The following is a 22,701-nucleotide window of genomic DNA, read 5'->3' as shown; positions in this document are numbered from 1 at the left end:
ATCTGAGGAGTGTGTGTCTTTGCATGAATTAATCAGTTACATTTAAATAAGTGTCGGGTAACGTGTTTCATGAATTAAACACGTTTGGAGCCGAGACCTCGCTCACCTTTAACAGCCCGTGGGCTGATGTCGCCGCCCACCGCCTCTCTTCTGCTCCTGCCATTGAGCCACACACGCTAACGTTAGCTTAGAGTCCGGTAATCAGTAACATCACAAGATGAGACGCACGCCAACATGGATTCTTCTTGTACTTGTAGCTGTACTGTCGACCTGCTGCTGGTTGTTTTCATCTCTTGTCACTCGTGTTTTGTCTCTTTGTGGTCTTTAATGTCTCACGACCTTAGCTGTTGTCTCGTTGCAGTCCTGTTGTATGTCTTTGTGGCTCCCATGTGTCTCGTTGTGGTCTGACATTAGCTTGGATTGGTGTGATAACGGCGGCACACGGAGCGCGGTGTTAAACGGTTTCAAACACCCTCCCTGGTCTGTAGGACGAGGCTCATAAACCGTGTGGCGCAGGTTCCCTGCTTCCACCTCGCCGGCCTACTTAATCAGAGAAATGTCAGCGCTCTCACCTGCTGCTCCACTTTCATCCACGTTTTTATGGTGCCAAATCAGATCCTCGCTGATGAGGACTTCAAAAAGCCAGCAGGCGGAGAACCGGCAAGAAACAGAGATGGGCGAGGAAGGAGGGAGAGGAAGAGGAGGATGAAGGGATGGAGGCTGAGTCAGTCGGTCTGTCAGACTCCTGCTGGAGGTGAATCACAGTCAAGCTGAATGCTGATGGTTTACAAATAAAGTGATAATAACAATGCTCAGACACACACACACACACACACACACAGTGTGAGTCAGGAAGTGAAACTGTTCTGCAGCTCGTTGTTTCTGCTTCATTTAGCCGTCCGTCAGCAGGCTGGAAAATAACAGAGTGTTGATGAATGCATGCACAGTCCTCTGTGTGTGTGTGTGTGTGTGTGTGTGTGTGTGTGTGTGTGTGTGTGTGTGTGTTGCCTGATCGCACAAAATGAGCGGCTGTAATGAAATCTGTGATTGCTGCACCTCAGGCGAGCGGGGTCATTGTAATTAAGTGTGATTAGGAGGCAGCGTTTCTCGTTCTCCACCTCTGATTCACTCACAGAGGGGCGACTGCACCGCCTCTCCTCCCACATATGATACGTGTGCACGAACGTGTGCACTGGGCTCATACGCCTCTGGTAGAACGACGGATGAGAAGAGATGTGAAGTGACATGGAAATAACTGTCTTTGCAGCAGACGTGTAGTTAACCCAAGTTTGTGCAGAGAAAACAGAAGGAGGGACTTTTATTTTGAAAAGTCAAAGTATATAGGGTCTGATTGGCTGCAGTTCTTACAGTTAGCCTCTTGAAATCCACCTTAGCTGTTTAGGGGAGGGGCTACCTTTTGTATATACCACTATGGTGACCTTGGTCTCAGCAATTATAAACCTGGAGGTCTTTGTGTTGTCCTCCTCGCTCTCCTCTTTGTTTCTATTTGTAGTTTTTATGCATCTATTTTGAGGCGTTTTAGGTCTTGTTGTGTTGTGTTACGTGTGTTTGTCGTGTGTTTGTATCGTTGTATATCAGACTGCTATGAGCACAAACATGGACGCGTCTGCATTAAAGGTCTGAGAGTGAATAAAGAAAACAAAACCCTGGAAGTAGACTGGCTTTTTCATTTCATCGGAGGTCAAAGGTCGGTGGACTTAGCAGCTGTGTTTTAAGATTATGTTGCTTTGCTGCAGTGGGCTGTAAGCAACTGTTTATTGGGATTTAAAGGCAAACTTCCAGGGACCGCGTGACACTGACAGCTCCTCGGCCTGAGTGCAGCACAGCTCTTTGATGCTGAAATCACTGAGCTGTGACCAACATGGCTGCAGCTGTTCTTCCTCTCTGCTTTCAAGATTAGGCTTCAAACTTTCCTTTTTGCTAAAGCATATAGTTAGGGCTGGACCAGGTGACCCTGAATCCTCCCTTAGTTATGCTGCAATAGGTGTAGGCTGCCGGGGGATTCCCATGATGCACTGGGGGTTTCTTCTTCACTCACTATGTGTTAATAGACCTCTCTGCATCGAATCATATCTGTTATTAATCTCTGTCTCTCTTCCACAGCATGTCTTTATCCCGTCTTCCTTCTCTCACTCCAACCAATCACAGCAGATGGCCCCGCCCCTCCCTGAGCCTGGTTCTGCCGGAGGTTTCTTCCTGTTAAAAGGGAGTTTTTCCTTCCCGCTGTCGCCAAAGTGCTTGCTCATAGGGGGTCATATGATTGTTGGGTTTTTCTCTGTATGTGTTATTGTAGGGTCTACCTTACAATATAAAGCACCTTGAGGCGACTGCTGTTGTGATTTGGCGCTATATAAATAAAATTGAAATGAAATGTGAACAGGAAGTGGAATCGTGTAGTGGAGGAAGCAGAGGCATTTTTATCCTCAGCTGGATTTTGAGTGTATACGAGATGTTCTCAGTGATTCGTGGAAATTAGCCCTCAGATCAAATTATCTCTGAGACCCTTGGCGGGGTTCCAGCGTTGCCACTCTGGGCCTTAAGTAAAGATCATATCCTTCAGCCACAGTCTTCAAAACACAAACGGCTGGCTACAGGAGCCCGCTGGGCCCAATTCAGATGGATGGATTGTTTTATTTTCAGGGAGAATATCGTCTGTTTTACCCTCTAAATGTGCTGTTATCACAGGCACGGCACATCCTGTCGAGACCTGTGAGTGAGGACTGTGTTATCTCACTGCTGCAGCTCAGGGAAACATGAAACCCTGGTTTTAGCCTGAAATACGGCAGCTCTGTTCATTAACGCGTCGTGAGCTTTTGACTTCCTGTGTTTGTTCCGGGTCTCACAGTTTATTTGAGGTCCTTCCCTGTTTGCCGAGAGGCTGCAGAGGATTTGGAAAAATGAGCTGCTGCTGATTTTTCTGCCAGTGACAGAATGATTTGAGTGATGTGGTGTGTTTCTCATTCAGGGACTCTGCTGAGGAACTTTCCAACAATGTTTGAAGCAGATGTCACACTCGCACAATCTTTCAGTCTTTAATCATTGGCTTTTGGCCAACATGACAAAAAACTTAAAGACTGATCAGAGAAAGGGGAAACCGACCAAACTAACAAATGTTCAAAGTGTTACTGCGAGCAGAGAAAAACATGGCCGACACCAGTGCGGCAGTGACTAAAACACCATGACGGCCTTCACTGTGGTGAGCCGACGATCTCGCGAAGAACGATTGTGACCGCTGGTTACTCACAGGTGTCGCCACTGCAAGGAGATACAGCGGCTCCGCCCGGCACCATGACAGAAACCTAACGTCACGCTGCCAGAGTCGGGCTTGCTGATTGGACGAGTGCATTGGTGCCAGCTGTTGTTGTGTGTGTGGTTTTATTTTGTTAACGGAGTGATGTGCTGAGGATCAGTGCAGGGCTTCCCGGAGCATCGCACTGATCCACTGACACTCTGCACGTACACGGCGCGCCGCGAGGACAAGCTGCTCACACATGATTCGATGACTTTTACAAGCAGCAGAGATGTGGGACTCTGGAGGAGATGAAGATCCTCGGCGTGTGATTCTCAGAATAAAACGCTGAAATGGTCGGTCTGAACACGCTGACATGAAACACATCATTTTAGATTCAGTTTGATCTGCTGAGGATGAGGACGTCGCTTCTCAGAGAGAAATCCCTCTGCGTCTGTACGATGACCTGCAGATTGCTCTCCAGCACGCCTGACTGAAGTCCAACGTGCCGATTCAGTTCAGAGAGCCCGCCGCTGCAGCAGATGCGGCCCGCTGGGTAATTAATGGAGGGTGAAGGAATCTGTCAGAGACGCGAGAACAGCGAGGAGATGGTGACGTAACCTCCACAGTTGGCGCTCTCACACTCAAACAGTGTTTAATGGATCTAATTCTTGTTCAATTAGAAACTCTGGACGGCGTGCAGACGGAGCGCGCTCACAAATCTCAGATGCTCACAAATTTCTTATCTTTATATGAGGCAAAGATCAAATTCAGCTTCTGATAAAATAATATGGAAACAGATTAGAAATGGAGACAGAATGAGACAGAATGCTCAAAAAGCCACAAACAGCACGAAATGATCATCAGAGGGAGAAGAAGCAACGATTGGATGAGACGAATCCACGGAAACCTCCCAACATTTCTGTCTGGGGTCCCCGCCGCCTGTTTGTTTTGACCTCTGACTCCTCTGAAGGTTCAGGTCTCACAAGGAGGCTCGCTGCGGCGCCGTCCTCCCTCACAAGCGCTCGTTAATAGACATCGGCGACGAGCAGAAGGTCAGTAATTCTGAGTCCTCTGCATTCGTTGCGGCGCATTAATGTCAGATGGAAATTCCAGCGAGCGTGTTGGATCATCGCTGAGGCCGCCGCGCCGTTCTTCCTGCCTCTGATTGGCTGTTTCGTTTTCCTGTCAGGGCTGCCGATCGATGCTCCAGCTCTCCCGTCATCTCTCTCCTCGCCTCAGAGGCGTGGAACGTCCTCGCCTCGCAGCTCACCTCGCTGTCTCAGATCAATTTGGGAGTCGTTGGTGGCCACACGGCGGAGCTGGCTGAGTGTTATTGAAGCAGGGGGTGGAGAGGAGGCTCCACCCTCCACGGCCTCATCACACAGGAAGTCCAGTCACGTGATGTGATTCATACAAAGCGATTCACATTTCATAATAATCCTTCTTTGTCTTATTGTGGGCCTTAGCACCGCCTCTCGGACAGGCAGCTTCTTTCTCATTGGCTGTCCCTTGTCAATACAAGGAACAGCAGGTAGCTGATCCCAGCTCAGGCCAGTGAGGAAGTTCCCCCACCACCAGGTCCCGCCCCTCCATCAGGTCTCAGGTACTGGCTCAGTGACATCACACAGAGCAGATGCTGACGTCATGATTTGAAACTTTGCTCATATGAACATCTGGAACAGGAGCCACTGATAAATAGTTTCACCTCTTTGTGTCGTTTGCATGTGGTTTATTTTGAGCATCAGATATTTTCTCTGGCCTGAAACCAAATAATGGAGCTGAAGTAAATGTGCATGAATTTCCATTATTGACGAAGCATTTTTCAGTCATAGAAAACTGAATACGTGCTGGAGGTGTTTGCAGGCGGCTGCTGAGCAGAGAGGTGTGCTCTGTGGAGGGCGTGACCATCATTGTGGAGGTCACGCGGGCCTGTTTCTGACGCTGCGAGCGTCCAGCTGTTTTATTTTAGCATCTCGTGGACGTTCAGATGGATTTCTCCAAATCAGCCATCAGCCTCTCAGACAGGTCGGTCAGGCAGGAGAAGGTCCTGCCTTCATATCTGGTTTCACTCTGGATTCTGGGTCTTTTTTTGTCTTGATGGACACAAGGAATGATTTTATCCTCTGAAAGTTTGAGGATTTTGACGGCAGCCTATGATTTTATTTTACCTTTGAAGCATGTGTTCAGAAACACGTTGCCCCTGCAGGATGTAGGACTCAGTGAGTCCTTCAGTGCTCGTTCTGATGCTCACAGCAGCAGATAAAGTCCCAGCGCCCTCTCTGGGCCTTTGTGTTCGTTTCCCAGCTAGCCCGTACAGACCTGCACACATCTATAGTACCTCCTGGCATCGAGAATACAAAGCACACGTAGCTCAGACTTGTAACATACAGCTGGTTCTGATCATGTTCGCACCATAAACAAACCGCTCTGCAGAGACCACCTCCTCCAAAGGGTCTCTGTTGTTTTTAACCATACCGAGTGTGGCGACTGTGTTCACACCTGCGCTACCGAACCGCACCGAGGGGGGATCGAACCAGAGATTAAATGGACTAAACATGGCAGGTGTGAAACACGCAAAGAGACTGGAGGTGGAGCTTCACGTCCACAGAGACAGTAATAAGTCCAAGATCTGGTGCAGCAGTTGGAGGTTTTCCTCTCTGAGCTTCTGAGTGTGTGTGTGTGTGTGCTTCTTTCTGCTCACCTCAGCTTTCATGTTCACGACTCCTGTTCAGACTCCTTCAGTACAAAAACGATCAATAACTTCAGTTTTTATGAGCGGCTGAACAGCAGAACCAATCAGCCTTAATATTAATGAGACCTCGTTAGGCTGATGAACAGCCGAGCAGCAGAAGGTCCTAAAACCTCATGAAAACATCTAAACATGTTATAAAAGCTTTGAATATTGTAACAGTAATAAAATGTGTTAAAAGTGGTTTTATAACTCTTATTTACACTTACATTTACATATAATTTTCATATTAATACAATGTGACATAAACACCATAAAATCATTAATTTCGTTTACCAGCAGATATATACATATGTATGTAATTATTAATACATGTGTCCAAGTGAGCGCCCGGCGTGAACAGTCAGACAGGGTCACATCAGACTGAGCACACTTATCATCAGAAGCAGTTCTCCTCCTCTTCCATAACTGCCCCGCCATAACTGATCACTGATATGTGCGCTCATGTTGGTTCATGCCGCAGACCTCGCCATCATCCAGATGTTTATAATAATCACCTGTCCAGTCGTTCCCGAAGAATCCTTTTGTGTCACCTCCATGCTCCTGTCCTAACATTCCCTGTTTCCTTCCACTCTCCTCCTGCAGATCCCTCAGATCAGCTACGCCTCCACGGCGCCGGAGCTGAGCGACGACCGGCGGTACGACTTCTTCTCTCGGGTGGTCCCTCCGGACAGCTTCCAGGCTCAGGCCATGGTGGACATTGTCAAGACCATGGGCTGGAACTACGTCTCAACGGTGGCGTCGGAAGGCAGTTACGGCGAGAAGGGCGTGGACGCCTTCATGCAGCTCTCCAGAGAGGCAGGTAAGATCTGCGCGGGCTCGTCATCAGCTGTAAGGAGGGGGTCAGGGGTAGGATTAAAGCTTTGTTTTAAACGCTCCTGCATATAAGACAGGCGTCAAATCAGAGCGGTGTTGTGATGAGGGCGTGAAGCTCGTGAAGGTTCATTTGCTGCTGTTAGCGCGGGGGTTTGATGTGACGCGGAGGTCATCTCTTTGGGCTTCAGGATGAAGGTTTCACTCGTAAGAAGCAGTTTAGGAGATTCCAGGAGGGCTTTCTGACTCTTCACACAGACTCAGGTGTAGTTTAGCCTAAAATTCCAACAAAGGTAAAACATCCTGAACCTGACCGATGCGCTCCTACCACCTGTCGCCTGGAAACGGCGCGTTCAGAGCACTGTGGACTGTTTGTGGCGTGCAGCGGCTTTCAGGTTGGTTTCTCTGGGCTCGCGTCACATCCACGACACTCGACCCTGCTTTTCCTAACCGTGTGCTGGAGGCGCCATCAGACACTCGTCCTGCAAACACCGAAGAAGCCGAACAAACTGTTGAGTCAGAGAAGCTTGAGCGGAGTTCATTAGAGCGCGTGGCGCCGCTGATTGCTCTCTGAATAATCTCGCTGACATTTGCAGCCATCTGATGGCTCTTCACAGCTCACCGGTTAGGATGCGTCCTGACATTTATGCTCTGCGTTTTTTAGCGCATTAATAAAGGACGCGGCGCTGACAGGGAGCGTCTTTAACACCAAACAGTTGCCCGATGTTTCCACGTGGATGGAGCCCGGGTCATCGATCTGCGCTGGCTTTTGAACGGCGTTCGGATGAAATGAACGGCACAGCGGTCGTCCGGCGTCACCCCGAGCAGAACTCGCCCTCTTCATCTGCACAGCCGCCTCCTCTCAGGCTTAATCTCCCACAGCCTCCTGGCTTCAAAGGGAATACAGCAATCAGTGGGAATGAGAGGAGCGGCCTCTCAGTGCGCAGAGAGGTCTGCAGGATGTCACTGCAGAGTTGTATCACCATATTTTAGGAAATTTGCAATAATATTTCTGAATCTGTGATTGATGCTCGCAGCTTGTGGGTGGTGGGATTTATAAGCTGCTCTTCCTGATCGCAGCCTGTATCCGACCACGAGGTGCCGGCAGCAGCGTTACAGTGCAGGAGTTACACAGCAGACGTCAGTGTGAGCGTCTGCAGCCTTACAGTGACTTTATCCTTGATCCATCCACTTCCTCTTGCTGTCACATGACGTGCAGTTAGTGACGCTCAACGGGGTCATTTGCTGCTAGCACGTCCTCCTCTGTAGCCTGGCGGTGTATGTTGCCTCCACCTTCAGCAGTAGCAGGTTTCTAGTCCTGGGCCCCCGAGTCTGAGAGGTGTTTTGGGGGCAGAGATACTTCGGTTTCAGGTCCGGCACCAACAGCTGGCCCTGCCCGCTGGCTGCTGCTGACTGAATCCTGGTCTGAGGTTGATGTGCTGCTCTCGCTGTCGGACATGGCTGGTCTCATGATGTTTGTAACCAGCTGAATCTTTAGGTGATGGTGATGAAGATCAAACCTCCTTAAAGATTAGAAACCTGAGAAATGAGACGCTGGTTCTCGTTGCAGAGGTGCTCTGTTTGTTTTCGGGTTTCCCTCCACGCTCGGCTCTCTGTGCATCGCTAATAAACTCTCTCATTGATCCAACTTTAACACTGAGTCAGCGCGCTGCTTTCAGCAAACACGAGTGAGACTTCTGCACTAATGAGCAGCGTCTGAGAAAAACTTCATCCCAAAGCTGCTAATTCCTCTGTTCCAACAGAGAAACATTTAAACAGCCTCTAAAAATAGTTTAAAGTAAAGAGACGAACTCATTAGGAAAAAAATTAAAACCTGAAACAGTGATTCAGATACTCTGTGAGGAGCATCAGGATCATTTACTCCTGTGAACCGGATTAAGTTTATCAAGCAGATCATAAAATTAGCTCAGTGTGTGTGTGTGTGTGTGTGTGTGTGTGTGTGTGTGTGTGTGGGTATGTGTGTGTGTGTGTGTGTGTGTGGGTGTGTGTGTGTGTGTGTGTGTGTGTGGGGGGGGGGGGGTTATCTGCAGATTAGTGAATAATCCAGCGAGTATCGATCGCCGGAGCTTCCTGTCGTGTCGCTGTGTGGACTGCAGAGTCCACACAGTAGCAAGCTTTCATACTAAAGTCCAACAAACAGCACTGTGCTCACACACACACACACACACACACACACACACACTCACACTGAGGGCTGATGGGAAACCGGACACGGTGGGGAATGAGACACAGCTGAACTCCATAAACACAAAGCAGGAAGGTCAGAGCCCGACGCAGGAAGCAGTCGGCTTTACTTCAGAAGGTTCCAGACTGACGTCTCGCAGCACGCAGGCTTCAGTTACCTCCTCTACCTCCCATAATTCATAGCGACACATAATTGAGAGCAACAGTTTTCATCATTTCATGAAAGTTCAACAAACTGCCACAGATCACTGACATGTTCATTAAAACGTGTTCATAACCTGCTGAGAGATTTAGGCTGTTAAACCCACAGCTGAGCGTCTCACCGCTGGAGGAACATCTGCTTCCTGTCAGCTAGTTCCTGATGCGAACAACATCTAAAACTCCAAGACTCTAACTCTTGATGAGTGTTAGTAATGGCTCAGTCACAGAGAGCAGGACAGTCAGTGGTCGCGTTGATCTGTCCTGCTTTCGGTGACCGACTGTGTGGGACTAACTGGTCACCCAGAGGGTCCAACGTGGACTCCAGTCACTCTCAGACTGGTGAAGGTTTGTCTCTGCTGTCTGTGCCAGCTGCCTGTATCCTGCTTACATTAAGTAGTTCATGTTAACGTCACAGTTAGTCGCCGTCTCATCACAGACAGACAGCGTGACCCGTTCAGTCACTGACCGATCTTATCGCTGTTTTGCGCCATCTTGATGAATCCAAGTCACTTTGAAGACGGCAGCTGACCGCGAGTGGTCTCAGACCGGGTCGCCGTCTTCAAATCAATCGTTACCAAGGCGACAGAGGTCTCCAACCATGCTCCCCTCGGTGTGACTGTGGGCTGACTGTGCTGGACTGTACACTTCCAGAGATTCCGATGTTTGCCGGGTTTAATGAGTTATCCTTCAGAAAGTCATCACACGCAGAGGTTTGCTTTATTATAAACTGTGAAGCAGCTGTTTGTGGCATCTGTCCCTAATAAAGAGGCGTGTTTATTAATTAAGCTGTGCAGAGTAACACACAGACAGCCCGCTGACGTCTGACATTAGCCGACAGGAGCGTCTTTATTTCTGCTCGGGATGATGAAATGAGCTGGAAACCGCCGCCCTCTCAGCGTGTGACGCTCTGCTCTCAGAGCTGCAGCTCGACCTCATCGGGCCGACCAGCCCGTCACGTGATGCAGCTTTAATTAAGAATAAATGAGTGCAGGTCTGCAGACGCTCGTCTCTGTGAAGTGATAACTGAAACGAATAAAAAGTGAAGTGCACACGTGAGGAAGCTTTCCTGTTTATGTCTGAGTCAGCAGTGAAGACAAACACTGCCAGGTATTTGTTTTCCATCCAGCTTCTTGGCCGCTCAGAGTGCTGACGGAGTAACGGCTCCTTAATGCCGACCGAACTCTGAACTGGCAGCTCGCAGCGGGAGGACCAAGGCTCGCAGATATCTGCCTCCAGGAGCTCTTGGGGAAATTTCTCCCCTGCAGCTCCTGTTTGCTTCACTTTAAAGTGATTTCATCTCCGGGTCTCTGTCTGTCGCTCTCTGTGTAAAATCCATCTGACCTCGCAGATCTGCAGATTTGATAAACGTGCAGCGGCTCAGGAGCAGATCTGCGATTGCTTTTGTGATTCACAGTCAGCTGTGTCACACCTTCATTTACATTCACACAGTCAGCTGGGATTTTTTTAGGCCATGTCCACACTAACACGTTTCCGTTTGAAAACGCTCTCCAAAGCGGATACATTTGAAAATGCTGTTTTGGCATCGCAGTGTGGACGGCGAAAAACGATGACGCATTTTAGTCATGTGATGCAGTCATGTGACCAATTCAACTAAGACGGCAGACGGTATTGTACAGCAGCTGTTTTGTTTGCTCTCAATTTTGACAGCCCTATTAAAGCTTAATATCAGTTTGTACATGCTCCAGATAGCTAAAGATAAAAGTCGGCACTTTTCCTCGAGATTTCGCCGCCATGTTTCAAAGAGCCGGAAAGTAAAAAAACGGCAGACGGAAATGACGCAGGTCGAATCGTCTTACGTTTCATGCATGCACAGTACTGGAACGTAGCATTTCCAGTGTGGATGAAAAGGATTGAAAACGATAGTGTGGACGCGTTTTTAGACGAAAACACTGTTTTCAAATTTATCCAGATTAGTGTAGACGTAGCCTTAAACACTTTCATTGTCATTTATTCGTGTCAGACCGCCGTCACTGTCAGCCAATACCTCGCTCATCCCCGCCTCTTGTCCTCCTTGAATTTTGACGTTTGTCTTCTTGTTTGGTTGTTGACACTTCGTAATCACCGCGCTTAATAAAGTGTAAAACCTGTAATCTGTGCTGTGTATAAACCTGGTTTTAAAGGCTGATGTATAAGATATAAGCTGTGGTCAAAAGGTTTGGACAGCAGGTCCATCACAGGCTGCAGCGTGCAGGTGTCTCTGGGCAGGTGGCAGGCGCACTGCTGTAGTTCGATGTAATGCAGTAATGTAACGGCTATAATAACAGCTTCATATGCAGGAAGCTCGATGAGTTTGATTCTTCCTCAGGAGCTCATTCCTGGTGTTTCGAGGCTCCACCCGTCTCCTCCGTGGTTTTAATGGTCGTAGATGTTTTCCTGGTCAGTGGTTTATGTCTGTGTGTGCTTCAGAGATCAGCAGATGGACTCAATGTTTTTATTTCCATCATTCAGACCGAAACCCAGAGCAGCGCTCACGGGCAGATTGTCTGAATGAAGACGTGTCTTTGTTTCCTGCCGTGCTCTCTGAATGCCTCCTTTATGTGTCTAATGTTCTGTCTCCTTCCAGTTTGCAGCAATCATTGTCGTCTCTGCTGCCTGATGATTTTTTCCTGTTGATGGTTCATCTGCTTCCTGTTTGTATCCGTCCAATTAATTTTTTGCACCCTTACAGTCTGAGCAGTCGGTGTTAAAAGGACTGTTTCTCCCACACTCGTCTTCAAATTACAGCTCAGGTGTGGCTCTTCAATGTAGTGTTCATTTCTTTATTTATAATGATGCACTGAAGCAGGAAGCCTGAAAAACATCCGGATGATTCTGGAGTATAATTGTCCTGAAAGCTCCACAAGAAATGATTTGGATAATAACACGAGTGTTGGACATGTGACGAGCTGATGGCTGAAAACAGCATCTACAGTATAAAAAACAAGTTAGTGTGTGTAGCTATTTCATAGTTGGTCCAATGAGTTAATTAAATACATTAAATATTCCTAAATATCATTTTTTATTCTACGTAAGCTTTGCATTTTCCTGGAATATAACTTAACTGTGTCATCTGCATGTAGATGTTTCCAAACCTTCATGAGTGACTGTAAGTGGGCGTCAGTGTTTTTCAAATTGTGCAGTTATGTCTGTGCATACGTTTCCATGACACTGACATTTTCCGCACTATAAGGCATAAATCCTTTAATTTTCTCAAAAATCGACAGCGCGCCTTATGTATGAATTCTGGTTGTGCTCACTGACCTCGAACCGATTTTCTGTGGCACACCGCGCTCAAACATCTGTCACGACTTTGGTAAGCTACGAAGCCGCACCGCTTGATGGATTGTCGGAGCATTACAGCTACTGTAGTCAGGAGCCTCGCGGAGTAATCTGGGTCCTAAACTCCGTCCGCTTCAGGTCCCAAAGTCAAACGAACACTGCAGCATCACTGAGAGTTACAAACTGTCTGAATTCTTTCATCTTTAATAAGATGATCAGCGTTGCTGCTTTACCAGGAATAGAGCAGCTGCCAGAGAATTCAACATTAATGAATCATCTTACTGGTGTACTATGATACACCAGTAAGATGGCGGCGCGCACAGACGCAGCGGCCCGGAGCTCCTACATTTTTGCACTTTTGGTGGCACTGTGTATCATTTCACACAGTCTGGGTTTACTTCAGTACAACAGAGATGATCTACTACAACTATTACAACTAAGCCGTGGAGATCTTCAACTAACATCCGAGTATCTCATCCCCCTGGAGATCGTCAAGCAACCCCCGGGGCTACCCGCAACAGCGAGCCGCAGGAGGAGACGCTGCGAGCGGAGGCAGAAGAGAGGCAGGCGGGGAGGCCTGTGGGCACGGCTAAAGGCTAGTCCGTTCAAACCACCACTCCCGACCATATTCCTCTCCAATGCTCGCTCAATTCGTTACAAACTGGATGAAATACGACTGCAGATCGCCACTCGACGGACTTTCAACAACTGTTCGTGCATGATCTTCACTGAAACCTGGCTGGACAGCGCCATTCCCGATGCGGCTATTGATCTAACAGGCCGCACCGCCTACCGAGCCGACAGGTCTGCGGACTCTGGTAAGAAGACCGGCGGGGGGCTGTGCATCTATATCAACAACTTTTGGTGCACGAACGTCACGGTAACGGACAGACTGTGCAGTACAGAGGCAGAACTGTTGGTGTTAAAGTGCCGTCCATTCTATCTCCCTCGGGAATTTTCTGCCGTTTACATCTGCGCTGTTTACATTCCACCAGATGCTAATGCTAAGCTAGCGTTAGCACAATTGAGCAGCAGCATCAATAACAGCCTGGTAGCACACCCGGACAGTGTCTTCATTGTGGCTGGGGATTTTAACCACACGGACCTGAAATCTGTACTTCACAATTTCCACCGAAATGTGAAGTGTGCTACCAGAGGAGATAGAACTTTGGACCAGGTGTACACCAACATGGCGAACGCATACAGAGCCCAGGCCTATCCCCACCTGGGTCTGTCAGACCATCTCTCTCTTCTGCTACACCCAATATACACACCAAAGATCAAGAGCACTGGGATTACAACCAAAACTGTGAGAACATGGCCGCAGGATGCTATTCCGATGCTCCAGGACTGTTTCTACCGCACAGACTGGGATGTATTCAAGGAGCAGGACACTGACAATCGTGTCGCATTGGACAGTTACACCTCCACTGTCTTGGACTACATCTGTTTCTGTGTGGACAATGTAACAACCTGGAAACGACTCCGTGTGTTCCCTAATAATCCACCCTGGATGACACACGGAGTTCAACAACTTATCCGAACGAGGAACAACGCTTTTAAATCTGGAGACCAGGAGGCATATAGTGCTGCCAGGGCTAACCTGAGAAGAGGCATCAAGACTGCCAAGCAGCAGCACAGGAGGCGCATCGAGGCCAGGTTTGAGAACAGCACAAACCCAAGACAGGTCTGGGAGGGCATCAGGGCTATCACGGACTACAAGAGGAGAACACCACCACCCTCAGCCGACAGTCCTACTCTGGCTGAGGACCTAAACCTCTTTTATGCCCGTTTTGATAGGGAGAACACCGACCCTGTCCTGTCCCCACTCCCCTTAACCGACCCTGCTCCAGTCCTGAGCGCTCATGAGCTGAGGCGGGTGTTCCGCAGCATTAACACCAGGAAGGCGGCCGGACCAGATGGAGTGCTGGGCCGGGTGCTAAAGGACTGTGCTGCGGACCTGGCGGATGTCTTCACCTCTATATATAACACCTCGCTGTCCTGTTCACTGGTACCATCCTGTTTCAAAGCAGCAACCATCGTTCCCATTCCCAAACAGTCAAATGTCACATGTCTGAACGATTTCAGACCTGTGGCACTCACCCCCATTCCCGCCAAATGCCTGGAGAGACTGGTCATTAAACACATCAGAGCTGCCCTTCCACCACCTCTGGACCCGCACCAGTTTGCATACAGGGAGAACCGGTCAACTGAGGACGCGATCGCCATAGTGCTGCATACACTACTGGAGCACCTGGAGCACAAGAACACCTATGCACGGCTCCTCTTTGTAGACTACAGCTCGGCTTTTAATACCATCCGGCCATACAAACTCCGTCCCAAACTCCATCAACTGGGACTCAACTCCTCCCTGTGCAACTGGATTGTGGACTTCCTCACTAACCGTAGACAGAGCGTCAGAGTGGGTAAGAACACCTCTTCCACCCTTGTGGTCAACACCGGTGCCCCTCAGGGGTGTGTTCTGAGCCCTCTGCTATACACTCTCTTCACTCATGACTGTATTTCCTCCTGCGCGTCTAATCTCATTGTTAAGTTTGCCGACGACACTACAGTGCTCGGACTCATATCCAACAACGATGAGACAAACTACAGGACAGAGGTGCAACAACTAGAGTCATGGTGCCGCGACAATAACTTGGTCTTAAACACCAAAAAGACCAAGGAGATTATTGTAGATTTCCGGAGGAAAGGTCACAACAACCACCTGCCTCTCTTCATTGGCAGTGAGGCGGTGGAGAGGGTGAGCAGTTTTAAATTCTTGGGGGTAACTGTGACTGAGGACTTGTCCTGGGGCAACCACATCACCTCAGCTGTACGGAAGGCCCAACAGCGCCTCTACTACCTGAGGAGACTGCGGAGCGCACACATTCCCAGACCTCTGATGTTGAACTTCTACAACTGTGCCATCAGCAGCGTTCTGACGTACGGATTTCTAGTGTGGTTCCCCAGCTGCACCAAGGCCGACCAGCAAGCACTCCAGCGGTTGATGAAAGAAGCTGGCAGAATTATTGGAACGACTCTGCCAGAGATTAGCAACATCTTTCCCACTCGCTGTCTGAGGAGGGTGCACAGTATCCTGCGGGACCAACATCACCCTGCGCACCACCTTTTTCACCTGCTGCCCTCAGGGAGAAGGTACAGGTCCATACAGGCCAGAACGTCCAGATTGGCCAACAGCCTGTATCCACAGGCTGTGAGGCTCCTGAACTCTGCCCCCCCCCCCCCCCTCTCTGCCCCCCCCTTCTCACGGACATTAACCATATCCAACCTATTAAGAGCAGTGAACTGGTCTGAAAAATAGACAGTTATCATATCTCACAGTACAATAATTGAACGGGTTGCACTGTTGCACTTTGTCTTATTTCTCAGGTCTTTGTCTGAATGTCCCATGAACATTACCTGTCATATTCTCATGTTTTTGCTAAGGATCGTCTCATTGCACTGAAGTCACACTGGGTTAAATAGTCACACTTGGGTCTAAGGGGAATTTAGTATTTATTATTATTTGTTGTAGAAGCTTCAAACACAATTTCATTGTTCTTGACAATGACAATAAATAAATACTACTACTACAATGGTACAGAAGTGGAGGAAGCAAGAAGAATGAGTTGAGTAAAGTTTGACTTATCTGACTGTTTTGTTTTGCTTAATGCGCCTTATGGTCCGAAAAACACGGTAAAGTGAAAATGTCCTCGTTTAAGGTTTGTTGAACAGGTAACCTTCAAGATTTGTGGTTCACCATTTAAGTACTGAGACAATCAAATTCAATAACAGTTTCAATATTTGTCCACGTTTTCATCTAAAACCAGTCATGTCAGGATGAAACAAAGAGTGCAGACAGTGAACAGATGCAGAGCAGAAATCAGTTTATTACAAGCTTACCTTAAATGAATTTCTGCTACTAGAGTTTGCTGAATAATGAGTTGTGCTGTCTGCGTGCACACATTGCTGAACCTCCATAAAAATGGTGTAAATTTTGATGAACAGCAAAAACGTTTCTGCTCAGTCTGAAGTTCACCTGAAATAAACTGTTGATATCTGCCTTTAAAGCTTAATAATGACTTTACCTGTTCATGTGTTTATCTCATTTATACAGTCGTAACTGTTGTTCTTGGTGTGTGTAGTTTATGAATGGGATGGATTTTAAATGTTGCTTATCTCCAGGCTGGCGTGCTGTGGAGGCTGAATTTGGCACTGCCCGCCGTTTTGTTCTTATGGCTTACATGTGCACTCGTGTGTGTGGATGTGATGCTAGAGAAGAAGCAGACTGTGTCAGCACTGAGCTGGGAGCTGAAACTGTGGAAATGGAGATCAAGTGAAGAATGTTTGACAGCTCCATGGTCCAAAACAAAAATTCTGGTGAGTCCATCAGCCTCTCCAGCTGTCTGCTTTCAGTTTCTTTCCCCCGTTTTTGTCAGCCTTGTGTTTCTTGTATCGGAGACGTCAGCTCAGAGATGTTTGGAATACAAACATGTAAATGGAGGCTTTGCTTGTTTTCTGAGGGTATCCCTGCACCACGTGATGTCCGTCTCATTTCTCTGGGTTTTCTTTTGTGAACATGAGAATGTTTGCAGGGTGAAAATGTGGATCTGATTATTTTAGATTCTGATCGTTGTTCTCCCTGAGTGGGTCCTGAGTGTGAACGGATGTGTGTGACTCTGTGTTAGCCATGTCCAAGTGTACCCTGCCTTTTGTGACCCTGAGTCACAAGTGGAAGAGGATGGATGGATGGGTGGATGGGTGGCTGGGTGGATGGATGGATGGCTGGGTGGGTGGGTGGATGGATGGCTGGGTGGATGATTGGATGGCTGGGTGGATGGATGGATGGGTGGATGGATGATTGGATGGCTGGGTGGGTGGATGATTGGATGGCTGGGTGGATGGATGGCTGGGTGGATGGATGGGTGGCTGGGTGGATGATTGGATGGCTGGGTGGGTGGATGGATGGATGGATGGCTGGGTGGGTGGATGGATGGATGATTGGATGGCTGGGTGGGTGGGTGGATGGATGATTGGATGGCTGGGTGGATGGATGATTGGATGGATGGATGGATGGATGGATGGATGGATGGATGATTGGATGGCTGGGTGGGTGGATGGATGGGTGGGTGGATGGATGATTGGATGGCTGGGTGGATGGATGATTGGATGGGTGGATGATTGGATGGATGGATGGGGGCTGGGTGGATGGGTGGATGGATGATTGGATGGCTGGGTGGGTGGATGGATGGATGATTGGATGGCTGGGTGGGTGGATGGATGGATGATTGGATGGCTGGGTGGGTGGATGGATGGGTGGGTGGATGGATGATTGGATGGCTGGGTGGGTGGATGATTGGGTGGGTGGATGGATGGGTGGGTGGATGGATGGATGGGTGGGCGGATGGATGGATGGGTGGATGGATGGGTGGGTGATAACCAGAGTGAAATGTAGGGATGGGTACCGGTGTCCGGTGCCGTGATGGCACCGGTTCTGACATAAACGGTAGTAACCAGACCGAAAAGCAGCGCACATTTCGGTGCTTTTTTTTTTCCTGAGCCAATTCTAACCAATCATTTTACGTTTCCGAGGATAGTAGGCGGGGCCAGGTACGTACGTTCTTTTAGAGCAGAGCTACAGATTAAAAATGTCCAAGGCGAAGCGATCAAAAGTCTGGGTGTACTTCACAGCAAAAGATGCAAACATCTACTGCGGGTGTGGTGCCTGTTATCGGACCCGGAGTTAGCAACATCCCCCAAGAACCCGAAGAGGAGAGTCCTGGCCCCTAGCCCTGCCAGTGTAGCAGAAATGATGAGGATGATGATGGCAGCAGCAGCCGTTCTTCTCTGCGTGAGTAGCTTCATGTTGTTCGTGTGTAATTAACGTTGAGTACGCTAACCACATTATTACATTAATGCATGTAAGGTGAACTAGCAAACACCGTCGTAGTTACATGTGGCTGTCTTCTTGTTTGATGGCAGATACTCCCTTCACCCGGGCCAAAAAGGCTAAAATGACCAAAGAAAAAGTGGAAAACAGCTAAACATGAGAGGTTTTTGGACAAAGTTTGTGTTTTTTCCATTGTTTAAGCACTGCTTCCAGCCAAGAGTGAGACCATATATGCCCTATAGCTGCAGAAAAGGCTAACATTGTTATCTTTTTACAAAAAAAAAGCTGAACATGAGAGGTTTTTGGACCAATTTTGTGTTCTTCATTCTTTAAGCACCGGTTTGAGCACCGTTTAAGCACCGGCACCGTTTCAAAAGTACCGGTTTGGCACCGGTATCGGATAAAACCTAAACGATACCCATCCCTAGTGAAATGTGTGGAACTGGGCTGAACTATAAGCTGTGTTTTGTATTTTTTCTTGAGCTACTCGTGCATCGAGTTGTTCTTTAATGATAAAGATTAGCTATCATGTGACTGAGTGAATCCACGAATCCTTTGATTTCATAAAAACAGTTCAAAGTGCTGCAGTGGAAACAGTCGTGTCATCTGCATACAGGTGTTTCTGCCCCTCCATCAGAGGCTCTGTGGCCGACTGAGCTGTAATAACCTGACAGAGTAACAGAGAAGACGGTCAGACTGAATGACGCCCCCCTGCAGCAGTCTGATGCAGCTGCTCTCCTCCACCCCCTCCTCTCTGCTCGTCTGAGCGTTCATTAATCTGCAGAGATACGAGGTGCAGCTAAGCAGTTAACACAGCATCCGATCTGCCTGTTTGATTACCTGGGAATCCCGGAAGGCATCCATCAGCCGGTTATGAGCTTCATCTTTCGCCGCAGGCTCTGAGCAGCGCCACCGCTGCACTCATCACCACGGTGACGACTTAAAGGATAGAAATGAAAAGAGAGGCGGGTTTTACTTCATCACAGCACGTCGTGTTGCCCGGGGAACGATGGCAAGTCTGAAGTTATCCAGGGAGAGATCCATCAGACGTTGAGCAGCGTGCTTCACGGGCCGGAATAATGTTTTCTCAGCCGATCAGACGGCCATTCATCACCAAACCTCCACTCGCTGCTAAATATTCCACTCTGTCGAGGCCCATCCATCCTTTCTCTTATGTTTCCCCATCGCACCGACACTGACAGAGCTGCTCTCCACACTTCTCTCCTCACTTAGTTCCAGATTTGATGCCGAGCATTTTTAAGAAAGTCGGCGTGAACATCTGAAGCTGGAGTGTTCAGGTGAGCTGCAGTCGGTAACGCCTGAAGAGGCTGCGCTTTGGTTTTGGTGCACACCACATCGATTTCATGTAAAATCAAAGACAAACAAAGTAAAATATTAGACATCCATATAAAAATAGAATTATTCACTTATTTCAAACATCCTTTTTATACCTCGTAACATGATTGAATTTAATGATTTGAATTATTTGATTATGTCAGATGTGAAACATGTTGGTGAGATAATAAACGCATCCATTCATTTTCCACTCAGCTGTTCACGCTCTGACTTACAACCAATTTACCATCACCCACTACCCAGCATGCACTTCTTTGGACTGTGGGAGAGGACCCTCACTCACGGGGGAGAACGTCCACACAAAGGACGAGCCGGCTGCAGGATTCAGGCTCGTCAGGACGGTCCTGGTGCCACCACAGCACTGGCCCTGCTGGTGGAATAATGAGGTCGTGGTTTGTTCTCGAGGCTGCGGAGCTGTAACGTCCTCAGGTGCTTTAATGAAGCAGCGACACTCAGATTAAAGTAAAATAAATCTCACAGATTAAAACGATCCGATGACTCGGGCACTGCTTACGTGCCACACTCGTGGATTCTTCACTGAAGCTCTTCCACTATCTCTCTGCAGCTGCTGCGTCTCGAGGCCGAAGAGCAGAGATAAGAGCAGACAGCAGCCTGTAGAATCAGCCCGCTCACGCCTCTGATAAGCTAAGAGGCTTAAAATGGGAGTCAAAGGAGTGGAACTGGGTTTAAGTGATCCGGAGCGTCTCAGGGCAGGAGCACTTCCTGTTTGGACACGTGGCGGCGAACAGTCCTGACCTGTGATTCAGCGCTTCGTGCCGTTAATCTCAAGCAACAGATTCAGTGCTCGAAGAAGGAAATGAATCAATATAATCAATAAATGATTGAAATTTATGTCCGTCGAGGAATTATTGTGTAATAAACCAGGAGAAGGAGCTCATTAGTCAGCTCATACTCCACAGTGACGCTGCGGTCCGTCCCACATCAGTCAGCTCATCACTCCGCCGACAACGCCTGCTCATCCGGAGAGACGGTGCTGAGCTCAGGGGGGGGGGGCGGTGTGATGTCAGCAGAGCTGTGAGATGTGATAAAGGTTTTCTTTATTTTGTCATCGACCCCTCTGACCCTGTAAAGGACCCCTGCTCCACCTCGCAGCACGGTGACATTTAAAGAAGCTCTGATATCACCATAGAGCGCTTCACTGTCTTTGTTCGCCGTGACCGGCGCTCATCCACCTGCCTACACTCATGTTTCCAGTCTGAGTCATGGGGAACTCATTTCCCAGTAACACACATGAATGTTTCTGGGCGCTGTAATCAGCGGAGCTCTGACACAAACTGTCCTGACTGAAGCGTAGCAGCAGGTGAAGCGTCCTGCTGACGGCTGACAGCCGGGGACCGGTCGGCGCCGACATGTTGCTGCTGAGCTCGTCGGCACTAGAAATACTAGTTGGTTAAATATTATTTTATTAATGTACAATAACACTTTTACCCATGGTTACAGCTCTGAGAGACGCCCGTTAATTTTGGAATAGTCCTGTTACGACACAACCTTAATTAGAGTGAAGAGGGGTAATAAATCTGACTAAACTAATGAATGAGGTCAAAACTGCATCGATCCTGGTTATCAGGGCGTCCCGTGGAAGAAAAACTCCATCCAGGTTTGAGGGTTTCTGAGCGCTGCAGACTCCCTGCCCTCCTGCAGTGGCACAAATTTCTAACAAATAGATTATAAATAATTAGATAAGGAATAATTAGATTAGGAATAATTCTAGCAAATTATGTAGATCCAATTAAAGCGGGATAAACCTGCAGCTATGGGAGTGGAGGAGCAGCCTCAGTGGAGATCCAGTTTAATGAAACAGCAGAAATCACTTAAAGACGGAGTCTCCACGTGTGCCCGGAAACCTGCGCTCACAAATCCGAACAATGAAGTCGGAGTCACAGAAACGGGAAAGCTGACAAATATCACATCCACAGGAAAAATCCACGGTTCACACAGAGCAGCCAAAGCGAGTGTTCAGACTGTCGTCAGCTCCTCTCAGGATAAACTCACAGACTTACGTCAATAAACCGTTTGGATTCCTTGAGCTGACGTTTGTCATTATGGAGACGAGCAAAGAAATGCGCGCGCGCACACACACACACACACACACACACCAGAGAAGCTGGGATAGTGTTGCATAGACGTTGTTTGATCTGTGATATTTTATTTTTGCTTGTTAATAGAACAAACAGCTTAAACCTGCAGAGCTGAAGCTGCAGTTCCTGTACTGTCCAGCAGGGGCTCCAGCAGTGAGTGAGTCCCCATAGACTCCTGTGTTAAAATCAGCCTGTTTTGGTCTCCGTGCATCAGTTCCCCTTCATCGCAGCTGTACGGGGTGAAGTCCTGTCAGGAGCCCAGAGAGCTGTGATAAAGCTGCAGTGACCTCAGCAGCGTCCTCGCCATTACTGTGTACACGCAGCAGTCTGAAGCGTGTTACCATGAAGCCTCCATCCAGTCTGATGTATGACACTCACTCATAATTTCCCCGAGCGCCGTCTGCCACGGGCAAGATCCCGTCTGCACAATATGAAGCCTTCAGCTATACAACTGCAGCCAGGGGCCAATTTTAGCTGGAATGAAAAGAGGATGGGATTTTCAGTGTGAGCACGCCGTCCCGAATTGATCCCTTCGCTCAAACAGCAGTAAATGTCAGCGAGGAGCCAGCTACAATATTTAATAATTTTATTTATTTTATATCAGCCGAGCTGTGGGCCATCTGTCACTGTGCCACAAAGAGAGAGCACGTGGAGGAAAGGCCTGAGCGGGAGTCGCGTATCCAGTCACCTCTGAGGTGCAGCAGCACGCCGAGAAGAAACCAGGGTAAGAAAAGGCTGTTAAATAAGAGAAGGGCAAATTAGCTCCCGTAATAAAACCTGAGGAATAATTAAAGCAATTACAGTCAAACGGCTCGACTAAAACAAGAACAGCTGGAGGTGAAACTGCCTGAAGGCC

At 48.4% G+C, this 22,701-nt stretch overlaps 1 protein-coding gene and 1 long non-coding RNA gene across 2 annotated transcripts in view; both read left to right on the top strand.

Moving 5' to 3' along the window:
* Positions 1–22,701, top strand: part of grm7 (glutamate metabotropic receptor 7) — a 165,660-nt gene that overhangs the window by 56,321 nt on the left and 86,638 nt on the right. Inside the window, 1 exon segment of the mRNA XM_005462578.4 lies at positions 6,588–6,804. Within this exon segment, the coding sequence (XP_005462635.2) occupies positions 6,588–6,804 (217 nt within the window).
* On the top strand, positions 18,756–21,854 carry LOC112846858 (uncharacterized). Its single transcript, XR_003220039.1, has 3 exons — positions 18,756–19,688; positions 19,942–20,208; positions 20,312–21,854. It is a non-coding gene; the product is annotated as an uncharacterized LOC112846858 (long non-coding RNA).

Source organism: Oreochromis niloticus, linkage group LG5, assembly GCF_001858045.2.
Source record: "Oreochromis niloticus isolate F11D_XX linkage group LG5, O_niloticus_UMD_NMBU, whole genome shotgun sequence".
Lineage (NCBI taxonomy): Eukaryota > Metazoa > Chordata > Actinopteri > Cichliformes > Cichlidae > Oreochromis > Oreochromis niloticus.
Note: the sequence above shows the minus strand (reverse complement) of the source record. Positions and strands in the feature narration are given on the sequence as shown.